This window comes from Dendropsophus ebraccatus, chromosome 5 (assembly GCF_027789765.1).
Source record: "Dendropsophus ebraccatus isolate aDenEbr1 chromosome 5, aDenEbr1.pat, whole genome shotgun sequence".
NCBI lineage: Eukaryota > Metazoa > Chordata > Amphibia > Anura > Hylidae > Dendropsophus > Dendropsophus ebraccatus.
Genome location: NC_091458.1, coordinates 65,043,665 through 65,069,646, shown reverse-complemented (window position 1 = coordinate 65,069,646; position 25,982 = coordinate 65,043,665). Strand labels below are relative to the sequence as shown.

Below are 25,982 nucleotides of genomic sequence, written 5' to 3'. Positions count from 1 at the left end.
AAATTTCAGCCGTTAAAATAGGTGCAGAGCTAATTTCCATTGTGTTGAATGGAAATTCTGCTCTGCAGTTCACACAGTGGAATTTCCGCACTGAACTAATCCGCTTTCCGCCAGAAGAATGAACATGTTCATTCTTCCGCTAGCGGAAGCCTATACAAATCAATGGGGCTCTGATTTTCTGTTTCAGCGCGGATTCAGCGCGGATTCAGCGCGGAATACAAGCGGAATACAAGCGGAAATTACTCGCTGAATCAGCGCGGAAATGGGGAAAAGGGGGGGGAGGAGGATTCTAGTATATGTTCTGGTATAGTCTAGTTTACTCACCAAATACTCGCTGAATTTCAGCGCTGAATGCATGCGGATTCAGCGCGGATTCCTCGAGTATTCCGCGCTGAATTTGTCAAGAGCTGATTACGAGCTGAACACTTTCCTAGCAGAATACGCAGGGATTCTGCTTGCATTCTGCTTATATTCTGCTCGGAATTCAGTGTCAGTTGATTTCAGGCGGAAATATTTCCTTGCGTAATCCGCTCCTTTTGCTCTGTGTGAACGTAGCCTAATACTGAGTAAAAGATCTGCATACTTATGTCAATGCAATATTTTTTAGTTTTTCCTTTTCAATAAATTAGCAAAAACAATGTATTTGAATTTTTGAAATTTTATTTTAGCATAATACCGCAGCAGAACAATATGCGACAAAGGTAAGGGGGTCTGAAGTTTTTTTAAATGCATTATAGCTCAAAGGGAAACTAGAAGCCTCTAACCGGCTGATATGTCCCTATACCGCATAGGGTGCTGAGGATAAAGGTAATATTCTAACCTTAATCCTCCATTTTCAGGATATTTGTAGTTTACTTCATATGCTATTGAGGCGTATTGGTGCATTGGGGGCCGCTCTACCACCCTCAGTGCACCAATCCGCCCTGGACAGCTCGCTCCTTCCAGTGAATATTAGTGGACCTCTCCTGCTCTTGACAGTTCGGTCTCGGCCAGAGATGTCAGCAGAGAGCACTGTGTCAGACTGAAAATAAAACAAAATTTGGTACAGGACATATAGGAGCTGATAAGTATGGGAAGACTTGAGATTTTTAAATAGAAGTAAATTACAAATCTATATACCTTTCTGACACCAGTCGATTTAAAGGAAAAAGATTTTCGCTGGACAACCCCTTTAAATTTGGCATACCAAGAAAAGCTCAGCTGAAAAAGGGGAAAAGCACTGCCTCGCTCTCTTTATTCTAGCGATAAGTGGGGCTCTCATCAGCTGGACCTTCACTGATCACAACTCATGACATGTCAGAAGCTGTCTGAAAGTTTACCTACACTTTCTTTTGAATGGGAATGTACATATAAATCTGCACCTAAAAATGGTTATCATATTTATGTCTAGTTTTCTGCTTGTGCAATGTATGAACATAGATTTTGCACCACTAATAGCACTGTGACAGCATGTAAACAAATTAATATGCTGATGTATAATCTTCCAAGCTGTTCTGTGCTTTATTATACTAGAGTCACAGTACTATGTATACTACTACATGCTGTGCATGTCCCATGATCCTATATCCCCAATGGTGCCACACTGTGGCTGTTCCACCTGTTGTTGAATTTACTTTTTAAATGAGGAGTATTTCAGAGTAGATCCTATATGTGTATGTCTCTGTTGGTGGATAAAAATGTGCTTACACAATTTACTTAGTGCTATTTAAATAGAGTGGATGAGTTTCATAGTAATAATAAAGACCTACCTGTCTGTAGATTCCTCTTTCCCATTAAACCCACAAAAAAGTCATGCATGTCTCCTGTAACGTACAAATAGGAAACTTTAGATTAGGAAAATCTATAATTTAGTGTTATAATATTGTATTATTGTACATATAATTATTTGGCTGAAGACCTCAGTGTGAGTTTTGGCCTGTTATATAATGCACAGTTCATATTACAGTCAGTGTGGTGAAAGAACTGAAAGAACATACAGTATGGTCTATAAATACATTACACAAATAGGAATAGCTGATAAAGTCAACTTTTTCTCTGTAACTTGCATCATACAGACAGAATACAGTGCTAAGCCGGGTTCACACATCGTATGACACCGGCCATTCTGTGACCCCAGTCACAGAACGGCCGGTGTCAGAGAAGATCATTCCGGCCAGTACTGCAGTCCCGATCGGATAATCTTCATTTCTGTTGAATTCTGATGCGGTGGCATCTGTGTGCTCCCGCATCCCAAATCACATCGCACACAATGGAGAGTGCAGCCGCTACACTGTGCAGCCGCTACTCAATGAATAGCGGCCGCACAAAACTGACATGTCAGTTTTTCGTGCGGCCGGTTGGAATCCCGGCTGGAGCGTATACTATGCAGGACATGTATGAAAAGGCAAAAATGCCTTTTTTGGGTGCAGATGGGGCTGTTTGACATAAAAAATATTCGCAAAGGGTATTTTTGTGAATATTTTTTGCACCAGCCCCTTCTGTGCCACCTTCGCCAGTGGGGTGGGGGCGTAACGGGGGGTGCGGAAGCACACAGAGGGGGCGTGGCCTCTGCATGCGCCGCATTTATCATTTTTTCTGAGCTGGTGTAGGTTTCAAAATTTTTGCATGGACTGGCTCCGTGCGATCGGAATTTATGTAGAGGCAATGTGCCTCTACATAAATCCCCTGAGCTCCGGAGCTGCGTGGACATTTGTAAGCCCGGCGTAAAAAACACCGGACTTCATAAATGTCCCCCTATGTGTATACGCTCCGGCCGGGATTCCATTCATTCAAATACAATGTACTGTTTTGCATAAATCACGGCCATTGTTGCTAATTGCAACAACGGCCATGAATTATGCAAAACATACATTGTGTGAGCATAGCCCTAAAATGTGCAGGTGTGACCTTAAACTCTCTGGTACATTGCAATGCATGTCTGGTGCAGAATTTTGGTTACCAGATACAGAACCATATTTCTAGTCACTGAAGTTCTAGTGCCTAAGGCAGAGCTTAGCGGGTGGCATCTTGGTCCACGACTGATCAGGACTAAAAAATTGACGTGTTATGTATAGAAACCATTAGATTCCAATGGATATTATATATATATATATATATATATACATATATATTTATTTTGTATACTATGGTGCTTTTATACTATCAACCCTGTTATTCTACATCGTACTTACGTTTTAGAGGAAATGATGAAAACTCCTTGGAATCTGTAAAACAATAAAACAATTTAGTGTTATAAAGGTTCGCTGTGTTTGATGTTACACATTTCTCTACCCAGATGTCACTAGAAAGGTTTAATAATCTGTGTTTTCATCTCACCTGCTGCTCACATCTGCTTCCTGCCCCAGCTGCTCTTTACACCCTACATACTGCTATCTATTATGTATAAATGTTACTTGTACTGCATTCTATGCCCCATTACACTGCACTGCTATCGCCTTGGAAGTCTTATAAATAAACTAGAGTAAATTTATATTAATAACACATGCACTTCTTTTTGCAAGGACAGCCATTTTGACAAATTTAATATTATTTCATACTGGTTTTAACTCTTTCAGCTTATTATTAAGTACATTACTGGTTGTATTACTTTGAAAAAATGATAAATATTATTTGAAACATTATTTCAGAAAATGCACTTTGTATAATATAGTTAGTTTGGCTTTAGAGCACACATACAAAAACTGTGTCCAGGTTCCTTGTATGGTCCAAGATGCCTCATTTATTGTAATGCCAATGCTAACAGCTAACCTTGTTCGAAGACCCAGAAAAGACATAATAGAATTTAGGTCATAATTTTTGTGGAACATGGTTGCATTAGAGCAATTATTTGTCTTCTTACATTATATCCATAGAAACAATATCAATCCATATGCCATAGCCCTATACCAGGGTGTACACAGTGGAGTGGGTACCTGCTCTAAGACGGGCAGCAAAGTGTTATACAACCTCTGCAGCTTTAAAGACTTTAGAACCAAAGAATTATCTGCATAAAGTATGCTACTATTATGAATCCCTCAGATGACATAACGCGTAACATCATGACTACTTTTTGGTCGCTGCTATATTATACCACTGCAGCCAAATGCTTTTATGTTGGGAAAGATATAATAAAGGATATAATTGTTTTTAGGCCTACTGTTTATTTATTTTCACACAGCTTCCTCTATGTTTTTTTGGCCTAATAAGTTGAAGGAAAGTGCTAATAAAACTGCAACGGGGGCTTTTACATATTTGTAATCAGTTCATTGGCTGTTCTACAGTTGGCCTAAACTTAAAGCGACTCTGTTCCCACAATCTGACCCCCCCAAACCACTTGTACCTTTGGATAGCTGATATTAATCCAAGATCTGTCCTGGGGTCTGTTCGGCAGGTGATGCAGTTATTGTCGTAAAAAAAACCTTTTAAACTGGCAGCCCCATGCCCAACGCCGGGGCTTAGATTGTTTATGCATTAGGCTGGCACAACCCCTCCGTCCCTCCTCCCCACCCTCTTCATCATTAGGAATGCTCCAGGCAGATTGTCTCCTATTCATCAGCCGTCTTAATACTTAACATGGGCTGGATCGTTAAGGCACCTGTGCAATGTTCAGACAGGAGAAAATTTTCCAGTGGCATTCCTAATGATGAAGAGGGTGGGGAGGAGAGACAGAGAGAATGAGCCAGCCTAATGCACACACAATCTAAGCCCCGGCCGTTGGGCACGGGGCTGCAAGTTTAAAAGTTGTTTTTTAGGACAATAACTGCATCACCTGCCAAACGGACCCCAGGACAGATCTTGGATTAAAAGCAGCTATCCCAAGGTACAAGGGGTTTGGGGGGGGGGTCAGATTGTGGGTACAGAGCCATTTTAATATTCTGTAAAAAAAAGTTGGACCATTCTACTGATTTTATTGAGATCAGTTGACTATGTTTTGTTAAATCTTATGTCTGACACTTTATTCATATGGTAGTTAAATTTTCGATACTTCATACAGACATGTCCAAATGTATAATCAGTTGGACTCTCAGTGCTGAGCCCCCCACTGATTGTTATATGTAGCCAACAGGAGCGCTCTAGCTTTACTCCCTTGCTGTGGATATGTATATATGTATCTGTCTGTAATAGACAAATTATAAAACAAGCTATGGGACAACAATTGGAATCTAATGACTAATGAGAAATATAACACCTAAATACATAAACTTTTTTTTAATTTACCAGAGTTTCTTCTGCCCATAAGTCCCACAAAACCATCATAGGAATCATCTTCATAGAACCTTTTCAAGAGTGATGCTGGGAGTTTGTAGACATCTGAAGATTTCTGTTAAAGGAAACACATTAGATACAAATCCCAGGAAAGACATCTCACTAATAATCTGTAGTTTTTTAAGCCATTATAAGTCTGTTAATATATCTTTCATTACCTTCATCCTCAGCGCCCCGTGTGCTATAGGGACATATCATCACATATATATTTTCAATAAAATACTGAAGAGAAGGTGTCCATCATACTGGAGAGGTTACTGGTGGTCTTTATAGGGGCCCCACTAAATTTCCCCCAAGTGAATAAAAATGATCTTTGGCATTTTACTGTCTATGGGACTTTTGAACATTGCTGGGCTCAGCACCCTGCACTGTTAGGAAGCCCCATAGAGAAAAAACAGAGTGAAGGGGAAGCATGCACACTGCTGCTCCATTCACTCTGGGTACATTTGACCTTCGTTTTTAGGATTGGTGAGTGTCCTAGTGGTCAGACCCCCACCAATCTGTAAGTTATCAGCTACGGGATGATTGCTTTGTGTTTTAAACTTCTATAGTAATTAAAACAGCATCCTATTTTTAATAATAGCATTACCTAAAATAAAAGCAATTGTTTATGAGACATCAGCAGTTACAGCTGCTACACTATGTGCCAGGCAAAGTTGAGTAATTTTGGGCATTATTACAAATTTGCATTTATTTCCATGATAATCCCCCATAAAAAAGGGATGGCATCGTACATTAACAATTATATTATTTATTCAAATGTAAACAGATAGAACAGTAGAACAAGTAGTACTGGCAATAGGACTGGGTCTCTAGTGGCCCACCAGGGGCCCTATTACACCAACAGATTATCTGACAGATTTTTTTGAGCCAAAGCCAAGAATGGATTTTAAAAGAGGAGAAATCTCAGTCTTTCCTTTATTACCTGTTCTCTGTTTATAGTCTGTTCCTGGCTTTGGCTCAAAAATCTGTCAGATAATCTGTTGGTGTAATAGGGCCCTTACTGATTAGCTAGTGGGTGTAGATATCACTGCATGGCACTTGGTGTCTTTTGTCTTATCTTTACAATGTCTGTGGCCATCACCTGGCTGCACCTGGACTTGCCAATGCTTAAACCAGCACGTCTATGTTCCTTTGGTAATTATAACGCAAACAATAGCTGCAGCTGGTAGTGCAGCATGTAAGAGCACCCTAAGGCCACATGCCCACGTAAGATAAAAAGGATACAGCCCAAACCACTCCCCCATGGGTTCATCAATGGCTGCACGATGATAATCCAAGTAACATTGCTAGGCCATTAGTAAACACAAAGTGATTTTTGGTGATTTACTGATGATGTCCAGTTTTTGTATTGCTTTAAAGGACAACTCCCACAAAAATTTTTTTTAGCTTATTTAACACACATTACAAAGTTATATAACTTTGTAATGTGGTTAAATGCCCGGTCTGGCCCCCTTCCCCCACTTTCGGACCCCCGACCCCCCCAGCCGGAAGTTAAAGAATGTATACATTACCTATTACGATCGTCACGGTCCTCTTCTCCCGGGCGGCATCTGGTGACGACGACGTCAGAGCCAGGGGGCGGTCCGGGTCTTCTTCCTCCTCGGCATCTTCATAGAGAATGAATGGGACGGAAAAGGCTGCTGGTGCACATGCGCACCAGCAGCCTTTTCATTGACTGGAGCGCATCACATGGCTTCCAGCTTGCTCAGTCCTGATTGGCTGAGGTTGCTGGAAGCCATGTGATGCGCTCCAGCCAATGAAAAGGCTGCCGGTGCGCAAGCCGACTGGCAGCCTTTTCCATCCCCAGGACCCGGAAGTCAGAGACATCGCTGGACGGCGGACGGCGGTGACGGTGACGGGCGAATGGAGTGGCGATCGTCACCGGAGGGATGGTGTGTATGGTGTCTGTGTGTGTCTGTGTTTTTTTTTTTTGGGGGGGGGGGGGGCCCGCGGGAGTTGTCCTTTAATATGTAAGGAGACACTACAATGTCTCCTTAGAGAAGAAGGAAGGTCATCTGTGACCCTGGTCATCCTTTCTCCCACTCAAAGTGTAATTATAATAATTCTGCCCCACACTTTCACTAGCTGTCCTTTACCTTCCGTTTCCCTCCCCTTATCTTGTAGATTATAAGCCCTCATGGGCAGGGTCCTCTATTCTTATGTATCAGTCTGACAATTACCTTATTGTAATATCTTTTGACTTATCACTTGTATGTTTTATAATAATGGTCTTTTTCTGCTGACAATCTTCTATGTATCTACATTAACTTGCATTGAAACACTCTCTGCAGGCCAGCTTTTATGTGTTTTTAAAATTAGGCTGGGTTTACGCACAGTATATTTCAGTCAGTATTTGGTCAGTATTTTGAAACCTCAACCAGGAGTAGATTAAAAACACAGAAAGGCTCTGATCACACAATGTTGAAATTGAGTGGATGGCCGCCATATAACAGTAAAGAACTGCCATTATTTTAATACAACGGCCGTTGATTTAAAATAACAGCAAATATTTGCCATTAAATGGCGTCCATCCACTCAATTTCAACATTGTGTTAACAGAGCCTTTCTGTGTTTTCAATCCACTCCTGGTTTTGGTTGCAATATGAGGACCACAATACTGACTGAAATATACGTAGTGTAAACCCAGCCCCATAGTGTGTGTGTGTGTTACTACTCCTATCTGTGTTGTTCAGTGATCACTTGTTCTCTCAGCGATCGTCTCGTAACACTTGCTATTTCTGAAATGTCTGCTGAAACTACATGCACAGGCTTTTACATTGGCTGTAACTTCGTCCCTATACTGCCCCCTGATTGGCTGGGAGAGCTGTTTGCAAGGCATTATGGGCTACCCTGAGGTTAAGTAGTCATTTCTCCTTTTCGAGTTCGGGCCTTAGCCCGTTTAAATGGTTTGAGTCGCTTATCTCCAATCTTTACATCTATCCATGACAACAGAGCAATAGTTGTTTTAAAAACATATAATATGTTTCCGTTTAAAGGTGGCGTTACACGTACCAAATCCACAGTTTGCAGCAAAATCTGCTGCGGATCCATGTAGTGTGAAGTAAATGGGTCACATACCCACGGCGGAATTTTCATCCCGCTGCCAGTATGTGACCCATTCACTTCACACTACCAGGATCCGGAGTGGATTTTGCTGCAAACTCGCAGCGTGAAATTCGCTGTGGATCCGGTACGTGTGACGCTACCTTTAGCCTCAATTCACACTTGGCTTGGTTTTCAGAAAAGAAGAAAAAAAAAAAACATGACTAACAAAACTGCAGCCAATCTTACCTTGGAGTCAATAAGGGAATATGAAATGCCGTACCCAGTGGCTTTAGGGCCCTATTCCACCGGACGATTATCGTTCGCATAATCGTTAACGATCTCGAACGACCGCTATTGCGAAAGACCTGAAAACGTTCACTCATTACCATGGAACAATAATCGTTACTTATGATCGTAATTGAGATTGTTTTTTCTTCGCTATTTCTTCGCTATTTCGTTCGTATCTATTGCGAATGACCGAACGATGTCTTATTCAATGCAATAGATTTGCGAATGAGCAACGATCAAAATAGGTCCAGGTCTTATAAAGCGATCAACGATTTCTCGTTCGGTCGTTAATCATTAACTGCATTTCAACCGAACGATTATCGTTTAGATTCGAACGATTTAACGATAATCTGAACGATAATCGTCCGGTGGAATAGGGCCCTTACACTGTGTCAGAAAGGGAGACCTTGAGATTTCTTTTGCTGTCATTGATAAAAAAACAAGCAACTACAGAATCTAATGTGATCAGTTATCCCTGGGCTACTATAAAGTAATTACAGAACATGGTCCCAGTTAAGGAATCTCTGGTAAGTACGTCTGACCGTGGCTGCAAGGTAGCAGAATTGCACTTTAAGTGATTATACCAAGTTATTTTGCTACCATTACAAAGTGCTTCCCTTGATCTATGAAGAGGTGTATTTAGCCGATTGTGCTGCCTTTGAAAGTGGAGAAAACTCAAATTCCATAATGGAGCTGGCAGCAAGTGGTATCCTCCACCTGTTGGCATACAGCACTGAGATTTGCCAATAGCAGCAAGCGCCTTGCTTCATACTGCTGCCCTGACATTTCCCACTGAGGCCTCTATTCTACTAGTATGAAAGAAAGTGCAGCTGGTGTGTTCATAAAGCTGACAGGAAATAAATTGTTGGTTTTAGTATAATTTATGTTCTATATAATCCTATCACAAATCAATTTAAAGGTGTTTAATGGAAAGTTGTCTTAGTACCTTATATACTTTCTGTTTCAATTACTTTCCAGTATAAATATTTTTTCTTTTGTGTACTTGACTATTTCAGTAACTTTACTGCTATTGAGTCTGTTCCTAGAGTTATATGACCACTGATCTCGTCACTATATGTTATATGGAGATTACAATAGATAGGGAATTATCACATCTTTACTTTGTATTCATTTACCCTAGAATCATGTGGCAAAGCGCTGTAAGCCAGCGCTAATTTACTAGATCGGCGATCAATTACCGAACCCATACATTACTAGGTAATCATGGGCAGGGCTGCACAGACATTGTTAGCGATGTCCATGCAGCCCTTGCTTTTTACATGAAAAATAATAAAGTTTACACTTACAGTACCTACACTCCCCCAGTGTTCTGTAGCCTTTTGCTGTGTTCCCCACTGATACTGGCTCAGCTCTTCAGTGACAGGCCGCTCCCCCAAACACTGGCCGAGACGGGACAGCGTCACAGCCAGTCACTGTCACTGAAGAGATGGGGCCAGAAGCGCCAGGTATACACATCGTATACGCTCCGGCCGGGATCCCATGCCAGGCCGAAAAGAACTGACATGTCAGTTTTCTGCGGCCACAATTCAGTGAATTGCGGCCGTAGGAAACCCTGTCAGTTCACACAATGAAGCGAGTAGCTCCGGCCACTTGCTTCATTGTGTCCTATGGGGAGTTCTGATGCATCAGAACACTACGGCCATAAAGATCATCCGGCCGGTACTACAGTACCGGCCGGGATGATCTTGGCAGAGACCGGCCGTTCCGTGACCTGGCCGGGTCACGGAACGGCTGGTCTCTTACATAATGTGAACATAGCCTAAGGCTGGAGAATGTTGTGCATCTTAGGGTCCACTTGAATCAATCTTTTAAAACAAATATGAATTTTATGAAATTTTTGTTTTTACAACCTCATGCTTTGATACAAAGTTGCATGAAGGTGCCCTTTATTCTAAAGTGTTTGGTGGCATTTTTACAAAATGATTGTTGTCTACTTATAGAAAAAAAATATTTGTTTATGGTATGATATGATTCTTTTCATACTTTTCATACTCCAATTATTTGTATGTGTCAGTATTGTGGATATTGTTCTGATATGTAATAGAGCAGCACTTGCTCTATGTGGCACACACTATTACGTGTTGTATTATGGTCCCCTAGAAGCATAAGGGTAAAAACAGTGAATTGTGGATTCCTAAAAAGAAATTAGTGCAGCATTGCTTTGTGCTCTGTGTGTTTAAAAAACTACTCAATTTTTTCCTAAATATATACTTCCTACAAAATATTTTCTGTTGTTGCCTATTAACCCCTTCGGGACCAGGCTAATTTTCGTTTTTTTCCTCCTTGTGCTTAAAAGGCCGTAGCACTTGCATTTTTACACCTACAGACCCACATGAGCCCTTATTTTTTGAGTCACTAATTGTACTTTGCAATGACAGGCTGAACTTTTGCATAAAATATGCTGCGAAACCAGAAAAAAATTATATGCGCAGTGAAATTGAAAAAAAAAACACAATTCTTTTTCTTTGGGGGGACTGTGTTTTTACGCCGTGTGTCCTATGGAAAAACTGACATGTTTTATATGTTCCTCAAGTTGTTACGATTAAAACGATATATAACATGTATAACTTTTCTTTCATCTGATGGCCTGTAAAAAATTCAAACCATTGTTAACAAATATATGTCCCTTAAAATCGCTCCCTTCCCAGGCTTATAACGCTTTTATCCTTTGGTCTATGGGGCTGTATGAGGTGTCATTTTTTGCGCCATGATGTGTTCTTTCTATTGGTACCTTGATTGCGCATATGCGGCTTTTTGATCGCTTTTTATTACAATTTTTCTGGATTTGATGCGACCAAAAATGCGCAATTTTGCGGGCGATTACGCACGCGGCGATACCAAACATGTTTGTTTATTTATTTATTTACTTTTATTTATAACCTGGGAAAAGGGGGGTGATTTAGACTTTTATTAGGGGAGGGGGCTTTTTATTGATAACAACACTTAATTTTTTTACACATATACTAGAAGCCCCCCTGGGGGACTTCTAGTATATACACTTTGATCTCTCATTCAGATTTTTGCTGTATAGTTATACAGCAAAGATCAATGAGATCGGCACTCTTTTGCTTTCGGCTGCTGCAGCCGAAAACAAACGAGTGCCGGGCCGGGGACGGCGCCATCTTGGAGAGGTCCCCAGCCGGCTTCAGTAACGGAGATCGCTCCTCCGGAACAACGTCCCGGAGGAGCGATCTCCCCCACTAGACACCAGGGAACGGCTGAATCCGGTAATCGGAGGCAGCTGTCATCTTTGACAGCTGCCTCCGATTATCTAATTAGCGGGCATGGCGATCGGACCGTGCCTGTTAATAGCTGCGATCCCGGGCTACATAAGGCACCCGGGATTGCGCCGGTTCAGAGCGAGGTCGCCGTGCGGCCCCGCTCTGAACGCCCACACCCGCACGGTGACGTACAGTTACGTCCTTGTGCGGGAAAGGGTTAAAACAACAGAACTTCTTGTCATAAAAAATGTGTCCCATTGAAATCGATGCAAACAGAGGCTCTTTTTCACACAATATATTGAACAATGGCTGTTGTTTGCTATGTGTCATGAATGCAACTTTGGCGCAGTCCTTGGTGCGTAAGGTACGACCGAGACTGCGCTTTAGCAATAATCTTCCATTTATTCTGTGTTTTGTTTGCCTTTGTTTTTGCCACTCTGAACTGTGTCTTTTTCCTTCTGGTCTGCTAATTGTTTTCCCTGCCCCACCCGTGTCTGTTCTTCTAAGTTTCCTCTGGTCATGTAACAGTTAACCTGCCTTGCCTCAGTGATTGACAGCTGGTCCCTCCTATCATCATCTGTACTTGGTTCCTGGTCTCCTATTTTAGTTAGCTGTTTCTGCCTGTGCCTTGCCGGTTATTGACTTATGGTGCGTTTACACAGGCAGATTTATCTGACAGATTTTGGAAGCCAAAACCTGGAATGGATTTGAAAAGAGAAGAAACCTCAGTATTTCCTTTATGACCCATTCCCAATTTAAGGTCTGTTTCTGGCTTTGGCTTAAAAAATCTGTCAGATTTATCTGCCTGTGTAAACGCACCATTAGTCTCTGCCTGCTTGTGGTTCTGTTTCTTTGCTTCTCCTGACTCCTGCTTAGTATCTTTGACCTACTTTGCTTGCCGCCTGCATCCTGACCTTATTGCTTGTTTTCTGACTACGCTTTTGGATCCGATTTTGGACTTTTGCTGCCAGACTGTTGTGACCCGGATTGCTGACCATTCTTATTGTGTTTGTTCGTTTTGTCTTGTCTATTGTTTCACGTATCCAGGCCAGAGATCGCCGCCAAGTTGTCCGCTGCCATTTTTAGGGCAGATTGCGGCAATTAGGAAGCGACAGTGGGCAGGGCTGAGCTCAGGGCTCACTGTCTATGTGTGTTTGGTGTGACTGGTCCTGACACTATGGCTGTGGAATGGCTGTGGCTGTGGAATAATATATTTCTGGTGCAACAACAGCCGTTGTTTGACACTCACAAGAATGACAGCTGTTTTTGAGTGCCGAACAACGGTCATTGTTCATCCAGTGTGTGAACATAGCCTATATGTAGTTCTAAACCCAATTTAAAATCAGAGAAAGTTATACGACCCAACAGCATATCCTCATGTGGCGACACATGACAGTAATACTGATGCTTCAAGTATCAAATGATTTCTTTAATACCATATATCAAGTTTAAGTGATAATAATCATATTGAAAGTGCTGCTTGAGTCTTATCTTGTGCTGCTGATGAATGTCATAAAGCAATGTAAGCTGCTGGCTTGAAAGGAGTAAAATCAGGATTACCATTGACACTACACATAAAATACATAGTTTGTAGTTAATATATCACTTTTTAACCCCTTAAGGACCCATGACATACCGTTGTACCATTTTGTCCTTAATGTCCTCACGACTTGAGCCCACTCCATACTCGGTGGCTCCTGGCTGTGGCTGACATGACATATAAAATGCCTAAGGCTTGTTTTTGGTGGCACAGTGACCAGATCGGCTTTCTGCGATATGATTGCAGGAAGCACATCCATTGTAAAGACAGCCAGAGGCCTCTGCTGGGTCTCAGTTGTTGCTTTGGCCATAAGAAGGCTGTAGCAATCAAGTGCAGATTTAATGGCTCAATGCAGTACATCAGGAGTGTATAAAAAATTTAAAAAATGTTTTTTAATATATTAATAAATCCATTTATTAATAAAAGTTGAAATAACCACCTTTTTCTACTTTCTTAAATTAAAAATAATAAACACATTCCGTATCGCTGCACGACATTTCCTCCTAAGTATTAAATTATCACATTCCTGATCTTTCACAGTAAACTCCGTAAGCACAAAAGACCGACACAGAGCTAAATTGCATCACAACCACAGTAAAATTTTACACTTAGAGTTACAGATTAAGGCTATGCTCTCACTACGTATGTAACGTAGTGATCACGGACGTTGTTGATCACGGCCGTGATTACTATGGTACTTACGTAGTATTGCACCCGAGGGAATCCCAGGCGGAGTGTATAAACATAGTATACACTCCAGCCGGGATCCCTAGTGGCGCCGCAAGAAACTGACATGTCCGTTTTCTGCGGCAGCTATTCATTAAATAGCGGCTGCAGAAAACCCTGTCAGTTCACACAATGGAGCGTGTGGCTCTGGCCATTGTGTGCAGCGGGGAATTCGGATGCGGGCGCGCATGGATGCGTCCTCATCGAATTCAGCAGCTGTAAAGATCATCTTCTGGCCGGTACTGCTGTAAAGATCATCCAGCCGGGATGGCCAGGTTACAGAACGGCAGGTGTCTTACTACGTGTGAACATAGCCTAATTTTGCACAGATTCATAACACAGCACCCATAGACCATACTGTATTTCTGTGTAGCTGTGATTTTGAGGTTTGAAGTGAAGTTGTGATCATGGGAGCAAACATATTTTTAATTTCTGTAACTAATCCTATTGCAGGACACTGTAATTAGCTTTTCCCCAACCTGAAGTGGCTGCTTCCTGGCCCATATAGATAACATTCATCTGTCCAGGAAATAGTGATAATATGAATTACTGTCTGCAAATAAAATGGAGAGGCTTTACTTGTGATTGGCAGAGAAATAAAGATATTATAATAATAATAATAATAATAATAATTTGCATTGGCCGTGCTTTCAGTTTTGTAAATATTTTTTCTTTTACCTTGTTCTTCAGTAAAGTTCACCAGGTCACCATGATGACGTTGGATGACGTTCTGCTGGGAAACCCTGGGACCCCCCATTCGTAAAGTGGCCATAAACCTTCAGTAACTGATGGCTAAGAATTTTTTGTGGGTTTAATTTGGAGGGGAGAGTTAAGCAGAAGCCAAAAAGCTTATCTCTCCCAGAGCAAAGGGCTCAGGAAGTGATTTTCTATTACACTCAACCACTACCGCCACTGACATTATCTGTCGGTGGATGCTCTAGAGAACCCCATATACTGTATGCCAATGTTTGAAGCTGTAGCAGTAGCAAACAGTGGCTATAGACGACTAAAGTAGAAGGTGTATGGGCACTTTTAGACACAACACTAACGTAAACTTTGTTTGAAAATGTGCTCCTTGGTGAAAGAAGAATGCATTCTGCAGAAAGTATTCATCAATGGTTTAAGGAATATAATAAAGAGTTCAAGGTGATGACGTGGCCTCCCAAAGTCCAATGAAATCAGCACAATTGAGCGTCATTATAGAAGCACTTAGCTCCCAGAACTCTGATCCAAAGGACGAATGAACAACACATTTGGGGGAATTGAAAAGCAAAAATTCCAAGGAAATTATAATTTATTTGCTGCTGTTTTATTAAGAAACTGTGTACTAGTGTACTGTACACCCAGCATCTGTGGGTTTTGCTAGAAAAAAGTCCACTCCATGGGGATCCACCTAATGACTCCCATAGCAGAAAAAAAACTCCTATATGATGTGCATATATTTTTTGCCGCTACTGTCCAGGAAACATTTGATGAAGGTGATTTCTGCTAAACATGGATATATAGGTTATTAAGGCTACAAATATCATTTCTGTTGTGCAGTCAGGTTAACCATCTCATTCCTACCATTCCAGGTCCCAGCCATGGCTCCTTATGTCTTTTCTAGTGCACAACAAGGCTACTTATTTTTGGTCCCCAGCTTGACATTAACTGAAATATTCCCTACTTGAAGGGGTTGTCCAGCAAAAAAAAAAAAATCTTTCAAATCAACTGGTGTCAGAAAATTATATAGATGTGTAAATTGCTTTTATTTAAAAATCTCAAGTCTTCCCATACTTATAAGCTACTGTATGTCCTGCAGGAAATATTGTTTTATTTACAAGACAGGGACTTTCCAGAGTAGGAGGGGTTTTCTATGGGGATTCCAATAGAAAACCTCTCCTGCTCAGGACCGTTTCTGTCTCGGCCAGAGATGTCAGCAGAGAGCACTGTTTCTGAATGTAAATAAAACAACACTTCCTGCATCCAACTTTTTCAGCCACCAGTATTCAAACAGTGAACAATCTGACTTAAGGCCCTATTCCACGGAACGATTATCGGCTGTATTCGGCCAATAATCGTCCTGTGGAATAGAAGGCAACGATCATGTCGGCTGTTGGTTGCAGTCGTTTGTTTTTTAATCATGTTAAAAAACAAACGACTGTATTAGCAGTGATCTGCTGCCACTGCTCCAGTGAACAGGATCGGCGGCAGCAGACCGCCGATATCCCCTATGAGTTGCCCGGACAATCACCCAGGCAGCCCCCCCCCCCCCCCCCCGCAGCTCCCTGCGACCCCTCCAGCACTCACCTGCCCGCTGCCGCCACATGTACTAGCGGTGGCAGCGAGCAGGGAACGAGGAGCTCACTTGCTCCTCACTGTCGGCTCGTGGAATAGGGCCTTTGAGCATGCTTGAGTTGTGCTCATCTTGAATACAAGAATTTTTAAAAATGTACAAAATAATGCAATAAAATATACTTATTAGCAATGCACACAACTGTAACTGTAATTGAGGATGAAAGGTGAAGGTATAAAATAAAACGGTCAAAAAAATTCTCTGGAGCATGCTCCTATAGCTCCTACAAACGTTTGAAAGTATATAATAAAAAAGTCAAAAATCACCATTTTTGCCATACTGAACCATATTGTGGCCAGCACAGTTCAGTGCCATATCACCTACTGAGTTTTTTTTGTTAAAGTACTAAAACTGATGCTTTCAGGGGGGTGCATTATATCCAATGAGGCAGCTGGCTTCTTGTGCACTAAATACAATCGTGTGCATTGCCCTTACACTATTAAAGAAGGGTTTCCCAGTATAGCGGTGGTGCTGATGTACTGCAGTCTCCTATTCTCACTATAGTGCAGACAGTGTACAGCTGATCGACAGTGGAGCCAAGTGTCGGCACCCCAGAGATCAACTATAGGTAGCCTATCTTTTGGATAGGTTATCAATTATGTTACCCTGGACAAAGAGGTAACTCAATATCAGAACATAAAAAAATATGACTAGCATTCCTGCATTGTATTTGTATCTGAAATGACCTCCACATAATACACAAGATACAGCTAGCATGCATTGGTATGAGTGGCTTTCATAGTACTTTGGTATAAAATTGGTCTAAGGAAAATGTCAGACCCATTTCTCTCCATTATATCTAAATAAGATAAATGGAAAATAAATGACTTAACCATAACCATCTTAATATGATTTAAGATGAAAGTGCCTAAAGGCATGTGTAGGGGAAGAGAAGATTGAAATACGAATCACCCAAAGAGACAGACAAAATACTCAATCCATAAAAACAAGAATTGTAGAGTTCCGCCTATTCATCACAACCTCGAAGCTGAAAATCTAGAGGAACGCCACGGTGCTTTCATTCTTTATTAAGAAAATACAAGAAACTTCACAGATGGTTAGATGTAAGAATGGATGGTAGACGAATTGGGGCATATATTTATTAACATGCACCCTGGCGAATGCTGCGGAAAAGGCACAGATTTTCGTCACAAAATATGAGCAAAAATCTGCGCCTTTTTTCATGGCATCTGGCCCACTCCCCTAATAGCAAAGTGGAGAGGTTTATATATTGATTTTGAAGACAGACGATAAAAACTTTATGCTGTTAATATGGGTAATCTGTATATTTTACATTGCCTTAGTACTGGCGTATAGGCTGCGGTTTCTGAGTGGTCAAGCTACATGGAGCTGGGCAATTCTGCCATTGTGCACCATGCTGCTGATAGGAATTAGCAGGGGGCATGAGTTGAGCATTGTTGGGGTATGTGCACACTGAGGAAAAGGTGAGGAATTCAGCTTGAAATTCAGCTTGAAATTTAGCTTGAAATTCCTCCCATAAAAAATGTACAGAGCAAAGTCCCATTGTGTTCAATGGGTTTTCTGCTCTGTTGTTCACACTGCAGAATTTCCGAGCAGAATTTTCTGCTGTCGATCTGCTAGATATATCCTATAGAAGTCAATGGGGGGCTTAAATTCTGCTTGAATTCTGCCTGCAAATTTTCAGCTACAATTCCTCGACAATTGCTCAGTGTGCACATACCCTTAGGTAGAAACTCATAGGTACATGTGTGAGCATGTTACTAATTAAAGTGGTTATCCAGTGCTATAAAAACATGGCAACTTTTGCACTACTCTTCTCTCTAGATTGGGTAGGGTTTGAAACTCAGTTCCATTGAAGTGAATGGAGCTTAATTGCAAACCACACCTGAACTGGAGACAAGGGTGGGACAAAAGTGTCCATGTTTTTGTACCCCTTTAAGTCCCCATGCTCATATAAAATTGGTAAGGACCTGCCTAAACTTTCTTATGTGGATAGGCAAAAGCCAGTGGTCTATACTCAAAATAGGTTATCAATTGTCTAAGAGTCCTATTAGACAAAGCAATTTTTCATTTCCCCCAATTAATGATAAACGATTGGAATAAATCACTTTAATAAATCACAACCTGAAATCATTCACCATAATACACAGAACGATAGTTGTTAGTCACAATTGCAATACAATCATAATAACGAATGAACAATGTACACATAAACTAAAAGATTTGCGAGCGATTAGCGAAGATTATCAATGATTTTATGCTCAGCTCAAAAGATATGATCAAAAATATACAAATTTTTTTTAGTTATTTGATTTCACTTAAATTTAAACGAAATGATTTTTCCCAAATTATCTCTCCATGTAATAGGGCCATAAGGCCCGATAACTTATTTATGTTTCTAAATAAAAATAAATAAATATTTAAAAAAAATTTAAATGGGGGAAAAAAAAATTTCACATTTACCATCATGAAGTACAGGTAGCTTCCTTACAATTATGATGGCTTAATAAGGTGATACAGTATTTACTATATTATATTCTTATATGTATAAAAACTGATATGTTCAGTAAGCTGTTAAATATTTAGGCCTGCCCTCTTTCTCTCAGCCAGATTCACTAAGAGCCCATGCCTCCTATTAAACTCGACCGTCCCTGCGTCCTGTGCAACAAATCTGCACCTGTTTCCAGCAGGTGTAGATTTGTATCATGATTTATGCCTGTGGGCAAGTGTAAATAAAGATAAATGAGGCACCTTGAGGAGGCCACACCTCCTTCCCACTTGCCACGCCTTTCCATGCCCGCCTATTAAGTGACCAGGGCATACAGCAGGTGTATGCCAGGGAGAAGGGGTGAACTTTCCACCAAGTTTTTGTTTTTTTTTCCCTGTGCCACTGCCATTTAAATAAAAACCCTGGGGGCTGGACTTCTCCTTTAATCAAACAGAAATATGTAAATTTGCACTCTGGAAGAACTGGAAGAGCGTTCCTTGGCCCCTAGAGCACCATTCAGCTCACCCACTACCTCCTTTGGCCATGCCTACCTATGCATATTCAATTATGCCTTACCAGGCCATTCTTTAGGTGGGCATGACCGAAGGAGGCAATGGGTGGTTGGAACAGTGACATGATTAAGTGTGCATTGTCTGGAGCGTGCTCCTATAGCTCCTACAGCAAGCTTTTAACAATTTTTTGATATGGAATTAAGCTACAAGGTTTTAACAGGACATTTTTGTTTTGAGTGCTGGATCAACACGTTCTCTACAAGTTTATACACAACTATACCTTTCTTTGCCTAGGGCCCTAAGGCTACATTCCCACATTATGTGTTCCTCACATAACACGGACGTGGAATGCCTGTAACGGACTCTCCCGCGCCCGGCAGCATCTGTAATTAGATGCTGGGAGCGGGGGAACTGTATGGATATACGCTGCACTGTAATGAATCAGCCACTCGGCGCTGTCATTACAGCGCAGCACATTTCTGTACAGTTCCTCCTGCTCCCAGCATCTAATTGCAGATGCTGCCCTGGCAGGGGGAGAGTCCGTTACAGGCATTCCACGTCCGTATTCCGTGAGCAACACGTAATGTGGTAATGCAGCCTAAGCCTAGATAACCCATTACTGTAGCCTAAATAAAAATAAAATAAAGGAAAAAACAAAACAAAAAAAAGCATATTCACATTTACCATCCTGAAGTACATCTAGCTCCTTATGATTATATACCATAGCATAATAAGGTGATATAGTATTTGCTATATTATATTATTATATAACTTGTGTTAAGTATAAAAACTGATTTGATCAATAAGCTGTTCAGTACTTAGACTAAGTGGTTAAAATTTAGATAAGTCATAAGAACTTCATTTTTCACTATAGCACACTACTGTATATCTTTCATTGCAGCCAAAATAAATCTATTAAATATTAAAATTAGAACTGATACTGTATGCTAAGGCAGTGTTCACACAGCTATCATGATTCCATTCCAGCGGGTTTCATTAGTTTTGTAACAGTGTTTCATTATCTCATGTATCTGCCCCCTAAAGATAGAAGCTATTAAGGCACTGTGAACAGTGAATTGTAATTGTAAATCTATGTGTTCTACGCTGCCGCCTACACAAACAGGAAGATAAATTCTAGGAGCCTGATCCCAGGTAGCTTCTTTTTTTCTTCTTCAAGGAAGAGGGAAGAGAGAATAGAATAGCTGTACTCTGATAGCTGCTCCGTAGAGTAAGGCTACATTCACACATCCGTAGTTGTCCTCAATGTACATACTTGATACACTGAAAAATAGTGATTATTGCTGCAATTCTGGGCCTATACTAGGACCTGCCCGTTTGGGGGGGGGGGGGGGGGGGGGGGGGGGGTTGCCACACTGATCACGGCCCAAGAACAAATTAGGCTATAGTGCTGTCTGCAATTGCGGACAGAATAAGGGACATGTGAGTGAGACCTAAGTATGAAATACTATTCTAAAAGCACAGATCTATGTGAACTACCAGATGGCAAGTCCAACCTTTTTATGTAGCTCACTTAAGTTACAGTAAAACTTCCATTGACAGCTACCATCAAGGGAAACTTTTGCTCAGCAGGGGAGAAAATGGGTTATACAGTGATAAAAGCTGTCAATGATAATACTAGGCAGCTCTAATGCAATGTAAATGTACCCTGTGTTCTTCAGAAATAACCAGTGTTGTTGTGGTTATTATAACTATTAATATTATGTCTCTAACACCTTGTACTAGGTCATTTCCGCCAGTGTATAGTCTTCTATGTCTAGCTATTACTTAATTGCTCTTCACTCTTGTTGTTTAACATTGCCCCTTGTTTTCTCTGGTTTTCTAATTCATTATAATCCATGTGTAAAAGCTACTGCATTGCTATTTCTGTGCTAGTACTCTGAATTAGGGTCACCAAGCTTTGGCCATGTGAATACTAAATGCATCGTTTACATTGACATACTATCTAAGTAAATAAATGCAAGAAAAAAAAAGAGAGAAAAAGGGAGACATGATCTAAAAATAGTGATTCATTCTATTGAGTGAATGATCCAGATTGGTGTTTTATTTATCCTAAATAATTTTTTGCAGGGTCAGACCTTCCCACCAGTAGTGTGTGACAGGATTCTTAAAGTGACTCTCTACCCACAATCTGACCCTCCCCAAACCACTTGTACCTTCGGATAGCTGCTTTTAATCCAAGATCTGTCCTGGGGTCCATTCGGCAGGTGATGCAGTTATTGTCCAAAAAAAACAACTTTTCAACTTGCAGCCCTGTGCCAAATGGCCGTGGCCTAGAGTGTGTATGCATTAAGCTGGCACAACTCCTCCGTCCCTGCTCCCCGCCCTCTTCATCATTAGGGATGCCCCTTGCAGATTGTCTCCTATTCATCAGCTGTGTCAGCACGGCACATGGGCTGGATCATTACGGCAACTTGTGCAGTGTTCACTGCAGAGGAATAGGAAAAATACTGCCAGTGGCATTCCTAATGATGAAGAGGATGGGGAGGAGGGACTGAGGGGTGGTGCAAAGTTAGGGCACAGATACTCTAAGCCATGGCCGTTTGGCACAGGGCTGCAAGTTTAAAAGTAGTTTTTTAGGACAATAACTGCATCACCTGCCGAACGGACCCCAGGACAGATCTTGTATTAAGAGCAGCTATCCGAAGGTACAAGTGGTTTGGGGGGGACAGATTGTGGGTACAGAGTCACTTTAAGCAAGCCTCTTTTCTTACAAAATAATGTACCCCAAAGTTTCAGCAGAACACTAACCAGCCTGAAGCTGGTATTGGAGCAGTTACTACTAGGGTCACTATCACCTTACAGACCTTATATTGACCTGTCCTTTGTGTGCAGTGATAGACTTATTTTATATAGAGAAATGAAGGATTCTTAAAGTATGTCCTCAAAAAAACACTAGTTTACTTTGATTTCTTGACAAACATGAAAATTACATTTACAAAAACAAAAAACAAAGCTGACTTAGATAAAAATGTTGCCTATCCTTATACACCTTACTCCTCTGAAATCCTTCTGCTTCTAAGTTTTGTGTTTGTTTCTGGATCCTTGTGTTATTAGCATGACTCTTTCATAATATACAGTGTATGGAAGACTGAGAATTCATTGAACAGATGTCTGTACATTGCTCTGCTGGAACTTTCTAGTACACAGCAGAAAGACCAAATTATGATGTGAATTAACATGGAAAGAGGATGACAGCTGGAACCACAGGGAACACAACAACAGAAACAAAGTTCATACTTGTGCTATAAAAGTTACAGTTATGCATTATTGTGTGGCTACAGCAGATGGATACACTGAAACCTCTTGGAAGCTGATCAGCTGTGTGTCCTAGCCCTTAAAGGGGTATTCCAGAGTTTGGATTAAAAACAGGAAAGGCTGCAGGAACATTATACACAAATCAATAGCATACCACCAATGATATAGCTGGCCATGCACTTTCAATAACTGTCGATCGTTCATTGTCATTTCTCCTGACTTTTCCATACACATGAATATTCCACATGGCCAAACGTTCATCTCTTGCCTATGTTGCCTATTGGATATTCCTGTAAGCTAGCCATACACATGAGATAATAGTTGTTTGGACGTGTCAGTTTCCTGGTTTTTTTTAAAGGGGTTGTCCAGCGAAAATCTTTTTCTTTCAAATCAACTGATATCAGAAAGTTATAAAGATATGTAATTTACTTCTATTAAAAAAAATCTCACGTCTTCCCATACTTATTAGCTCCCATATGACATGCAGGAAATGCTGTTTTATTAGTCTGACATAGTGCTCTCTGCTGACATCTCTGGCCGAGACAGGAACTGTCCAGAGCAGGAGAGGTTTTCTATGGGGATTCTCAGCAGAGAGCACTGTGTCAGACTGAAAATAGAGAAAATTTGTTTTACCTGTAATTTTGCTTTCCTGAAGTCCTCAGGCAGCACAGCTGGGATATTCTGTCCTGCAGACTCCACCCTAGGACCTTCCACCTAGCATAGCAATCAAGAAATTAGCATGTTTAATTGAGGGCCTATAAGAACCCACTCTCACATATGTTTTAAATATAGACAAATCACTAAAAATAGATCATTGGTTTGGTATATGTGTGCTGCCTTTAGACTCCAGGAAAGCAAAATTACAGGTAAGACAAATTTTCTTTTTCCTCTTTGTCTTCAGGCAGTACAGTTGGGATTTTTATAGCTAAAAACCAGGGGAGGGTAAATATTGAAGGACATCAGCGAATAAGCTGAATTTCTAAAAACTACAATTTTGAGCAAAAAAATTAGATGCTACACACTCCTGCTGGTGGAATGAGGACAGAAAAAAACATGTGAGAGTGGGTTCTTATAGGCCATCAATTAAACATGCTAATTTCTTGATTACCATGCTAGGTGGATGGTCCTAGGGTGGAGTCTGGGGAACAGAATATCCCAGCTGTGCTGCCTGAGGTCGAAGAGGAAAAAAACATTTCCTGCAGGACATACAGCAGCTAATAAGTATGGGAAGACTTGAGATTTTTTAATAGAAGTAAATTACAAATCTATATAACTTTCTGACACCAGCTGAAAGATTTTCACTGGATAACCCCTTTAAGCTACTTTATATATAGGAAGCTTGATGGGTAATTATCCCTATTGGAAATCTCAGTGGAAAGAAGCCTATGGTTTGTTGAATTTGCTATGTTCCCATAAAAAAATAAGACATTTATGGTGAAGGAAAAAGAAATAGCAGATAAATGTACTCAGCTGACAGTAGTTTCATGTGTATTGCTGGTATTTTACTAAATCTTTAGTTTCCATATATTTATTACAATCCTGTAGAGAGAATGTGATTCTGTTTGTTTACTGAAGGCTGAAGGCAGAAATAGCAAATGAATTCACCCAACAAAGCCAAGAGTATGTGTACAGATAATAGCTACTAAATAAAATGCATGAGCAGATAACTGGATATGGAAAGACAATCTGTACACATGTAATACTCCCAACGCTTATGAACATAGTGATACATTACTCGCCCTACGTGGGCAGGCACAGACACCGTCAACTGTGTGTCATGATCAGGTAAGCTGATCCCGAATATGAGCATCAGGGTGATGAATACCAAGTAAACCTCAGCCATGTAAATATGGCTGGAAAAATAAAATGTTGAATCTGTGCAACAGCAAGTATGATTATTCTTTATTTTTAAGACTGCATGCTGTTAAGAACAAGGGATAATTAAGAATAAACTCTTTTATATAGATTTAAATTGATCAGACCAGACCAGAAAGGGCCTATTGCTAAAGAAGGCACTGGGATGTGCTCCATTTGCTACCCATAGTTAGCCGAGATCAACAGGTCCATAAGGCTGCTTTCACACATCCTCAATTTTGCAGACCTAACGCATGGGGAAGGAATGTAATTAATTAATTTTCCGCCCGCCATGATGTCACAGCGGGGAATACCCTCCCCTCTATGGCGCGGCCGGCCCGCCTCCTGTGCTTCAGTCACGGCCCGGTACCTGTGCATAGAACGGCGCCGTACACGGGAACCGGGCCGCGGTTCACAAAACAGATTGTGGCACCGGCTTCCCCGTGACTGCGCCATTCTATCCCTGGGTCAGAATAAAGAGGATGTACCTGATGGTACATCCTCTTTAAGCATGGAGCCTTCTGCCTGAGAGGATTGTGCTGGTATTCTTCCTGCTCGTGTTGAGACATTCCTGCTTAAGGCTGCGTTCACACTACCTATATTTCAGTCAGTATACGTATATTTTAGTCAGTATATTTCAGTCAGTATTGCAACCAAAACCAGGAGTGGATTAAAAACACAGAAAGGATCTGTTCACACAATGTTGAAATTGAGTGGATGGCCGCCATTTAATGGCAAATATTTGCTGTTATTTTAGAACAACGGCTGTTATATTGAAATAATGGCAGTTATTTACTGTTATATGGCGGCCATCCACTCAATTTCACCATTGTGTGGACAGATCCTTTCTGTGTTTTTAATCCACTCCTGGTTTTGGTTGCAATACTCACTGAAATATACGTAGTGTGAACGCAGCCTAAAAGACCAACAAATGGCAACCTGTGTTGTCATGCATTATGGTGTCTCCTGGTCCAGAAGGTTATACTGCTCTGCATCCACCCTTTGCCTACAGGCAGCAATCCCAAAAACCTACATGCATTAAAAAACTATATATCCTTCATCTATTGCATCTCCCATGCTTGCTACCTGCGACATGTGACATCTAAAAGTCACATTCACTATAAGTCTTATTTGTGGGTGCACAATGATAGTAACAACGATTACATGTAATTTAAAGTAGATGCTTGCATAGATTAAGCCTCCCCCCACCCCCCAGTATCTGCTCTGTGACCCCAGTCTGACAGTATGAATGTGGTAAAGTAACAGTGGAGACATCTAATTGGCTCAGAGAACAGTCATGCTGTGACATCACACTAGGAAGAGCCAACCATTCAGCAAATATCAAGCCAGAAACTGAATATTTACAGAAAGATGCAAAAGGAAGAAAATACACCCAGATCTGAAGTTTAGAGAGAGCACTTAGTTGTTGGCAGAAAAAGTCCACTGG

General features: G+C 41.0%; 1 protein-coding gene across 1 annotated transcript in view; it reads right to left on the bottom strand.

The window, feature by feature from the left end:
- The window catches only part of TAC3 (tachykinin precursor 3), a 33,251-nt gene that overhangs the window by 5,776 nt on the left and 1,493 nt on the right, over window positions 1–25,982 (bottom strand). Inside the window, exons 2-4 of the mRNA XM_069972279.1 lie at window positions 5,197–5,299; window positions 3,171–3,203; window positions 1,749–1,802 (exon numbers count right to left, since the gene is read on the bottom strand). Coding sequence (XP_069828380.1) covers window positions 1,749–1,802; window positions 3,171–3,203; window positions 5,197–5,299 — 190 coding nt within the window. The remainder of the gene's footprint in view (window positions 1–1,748; window positions 1,803–3,170; window positions 3,204–5,196; window positions 5,300–25,982) is intronic.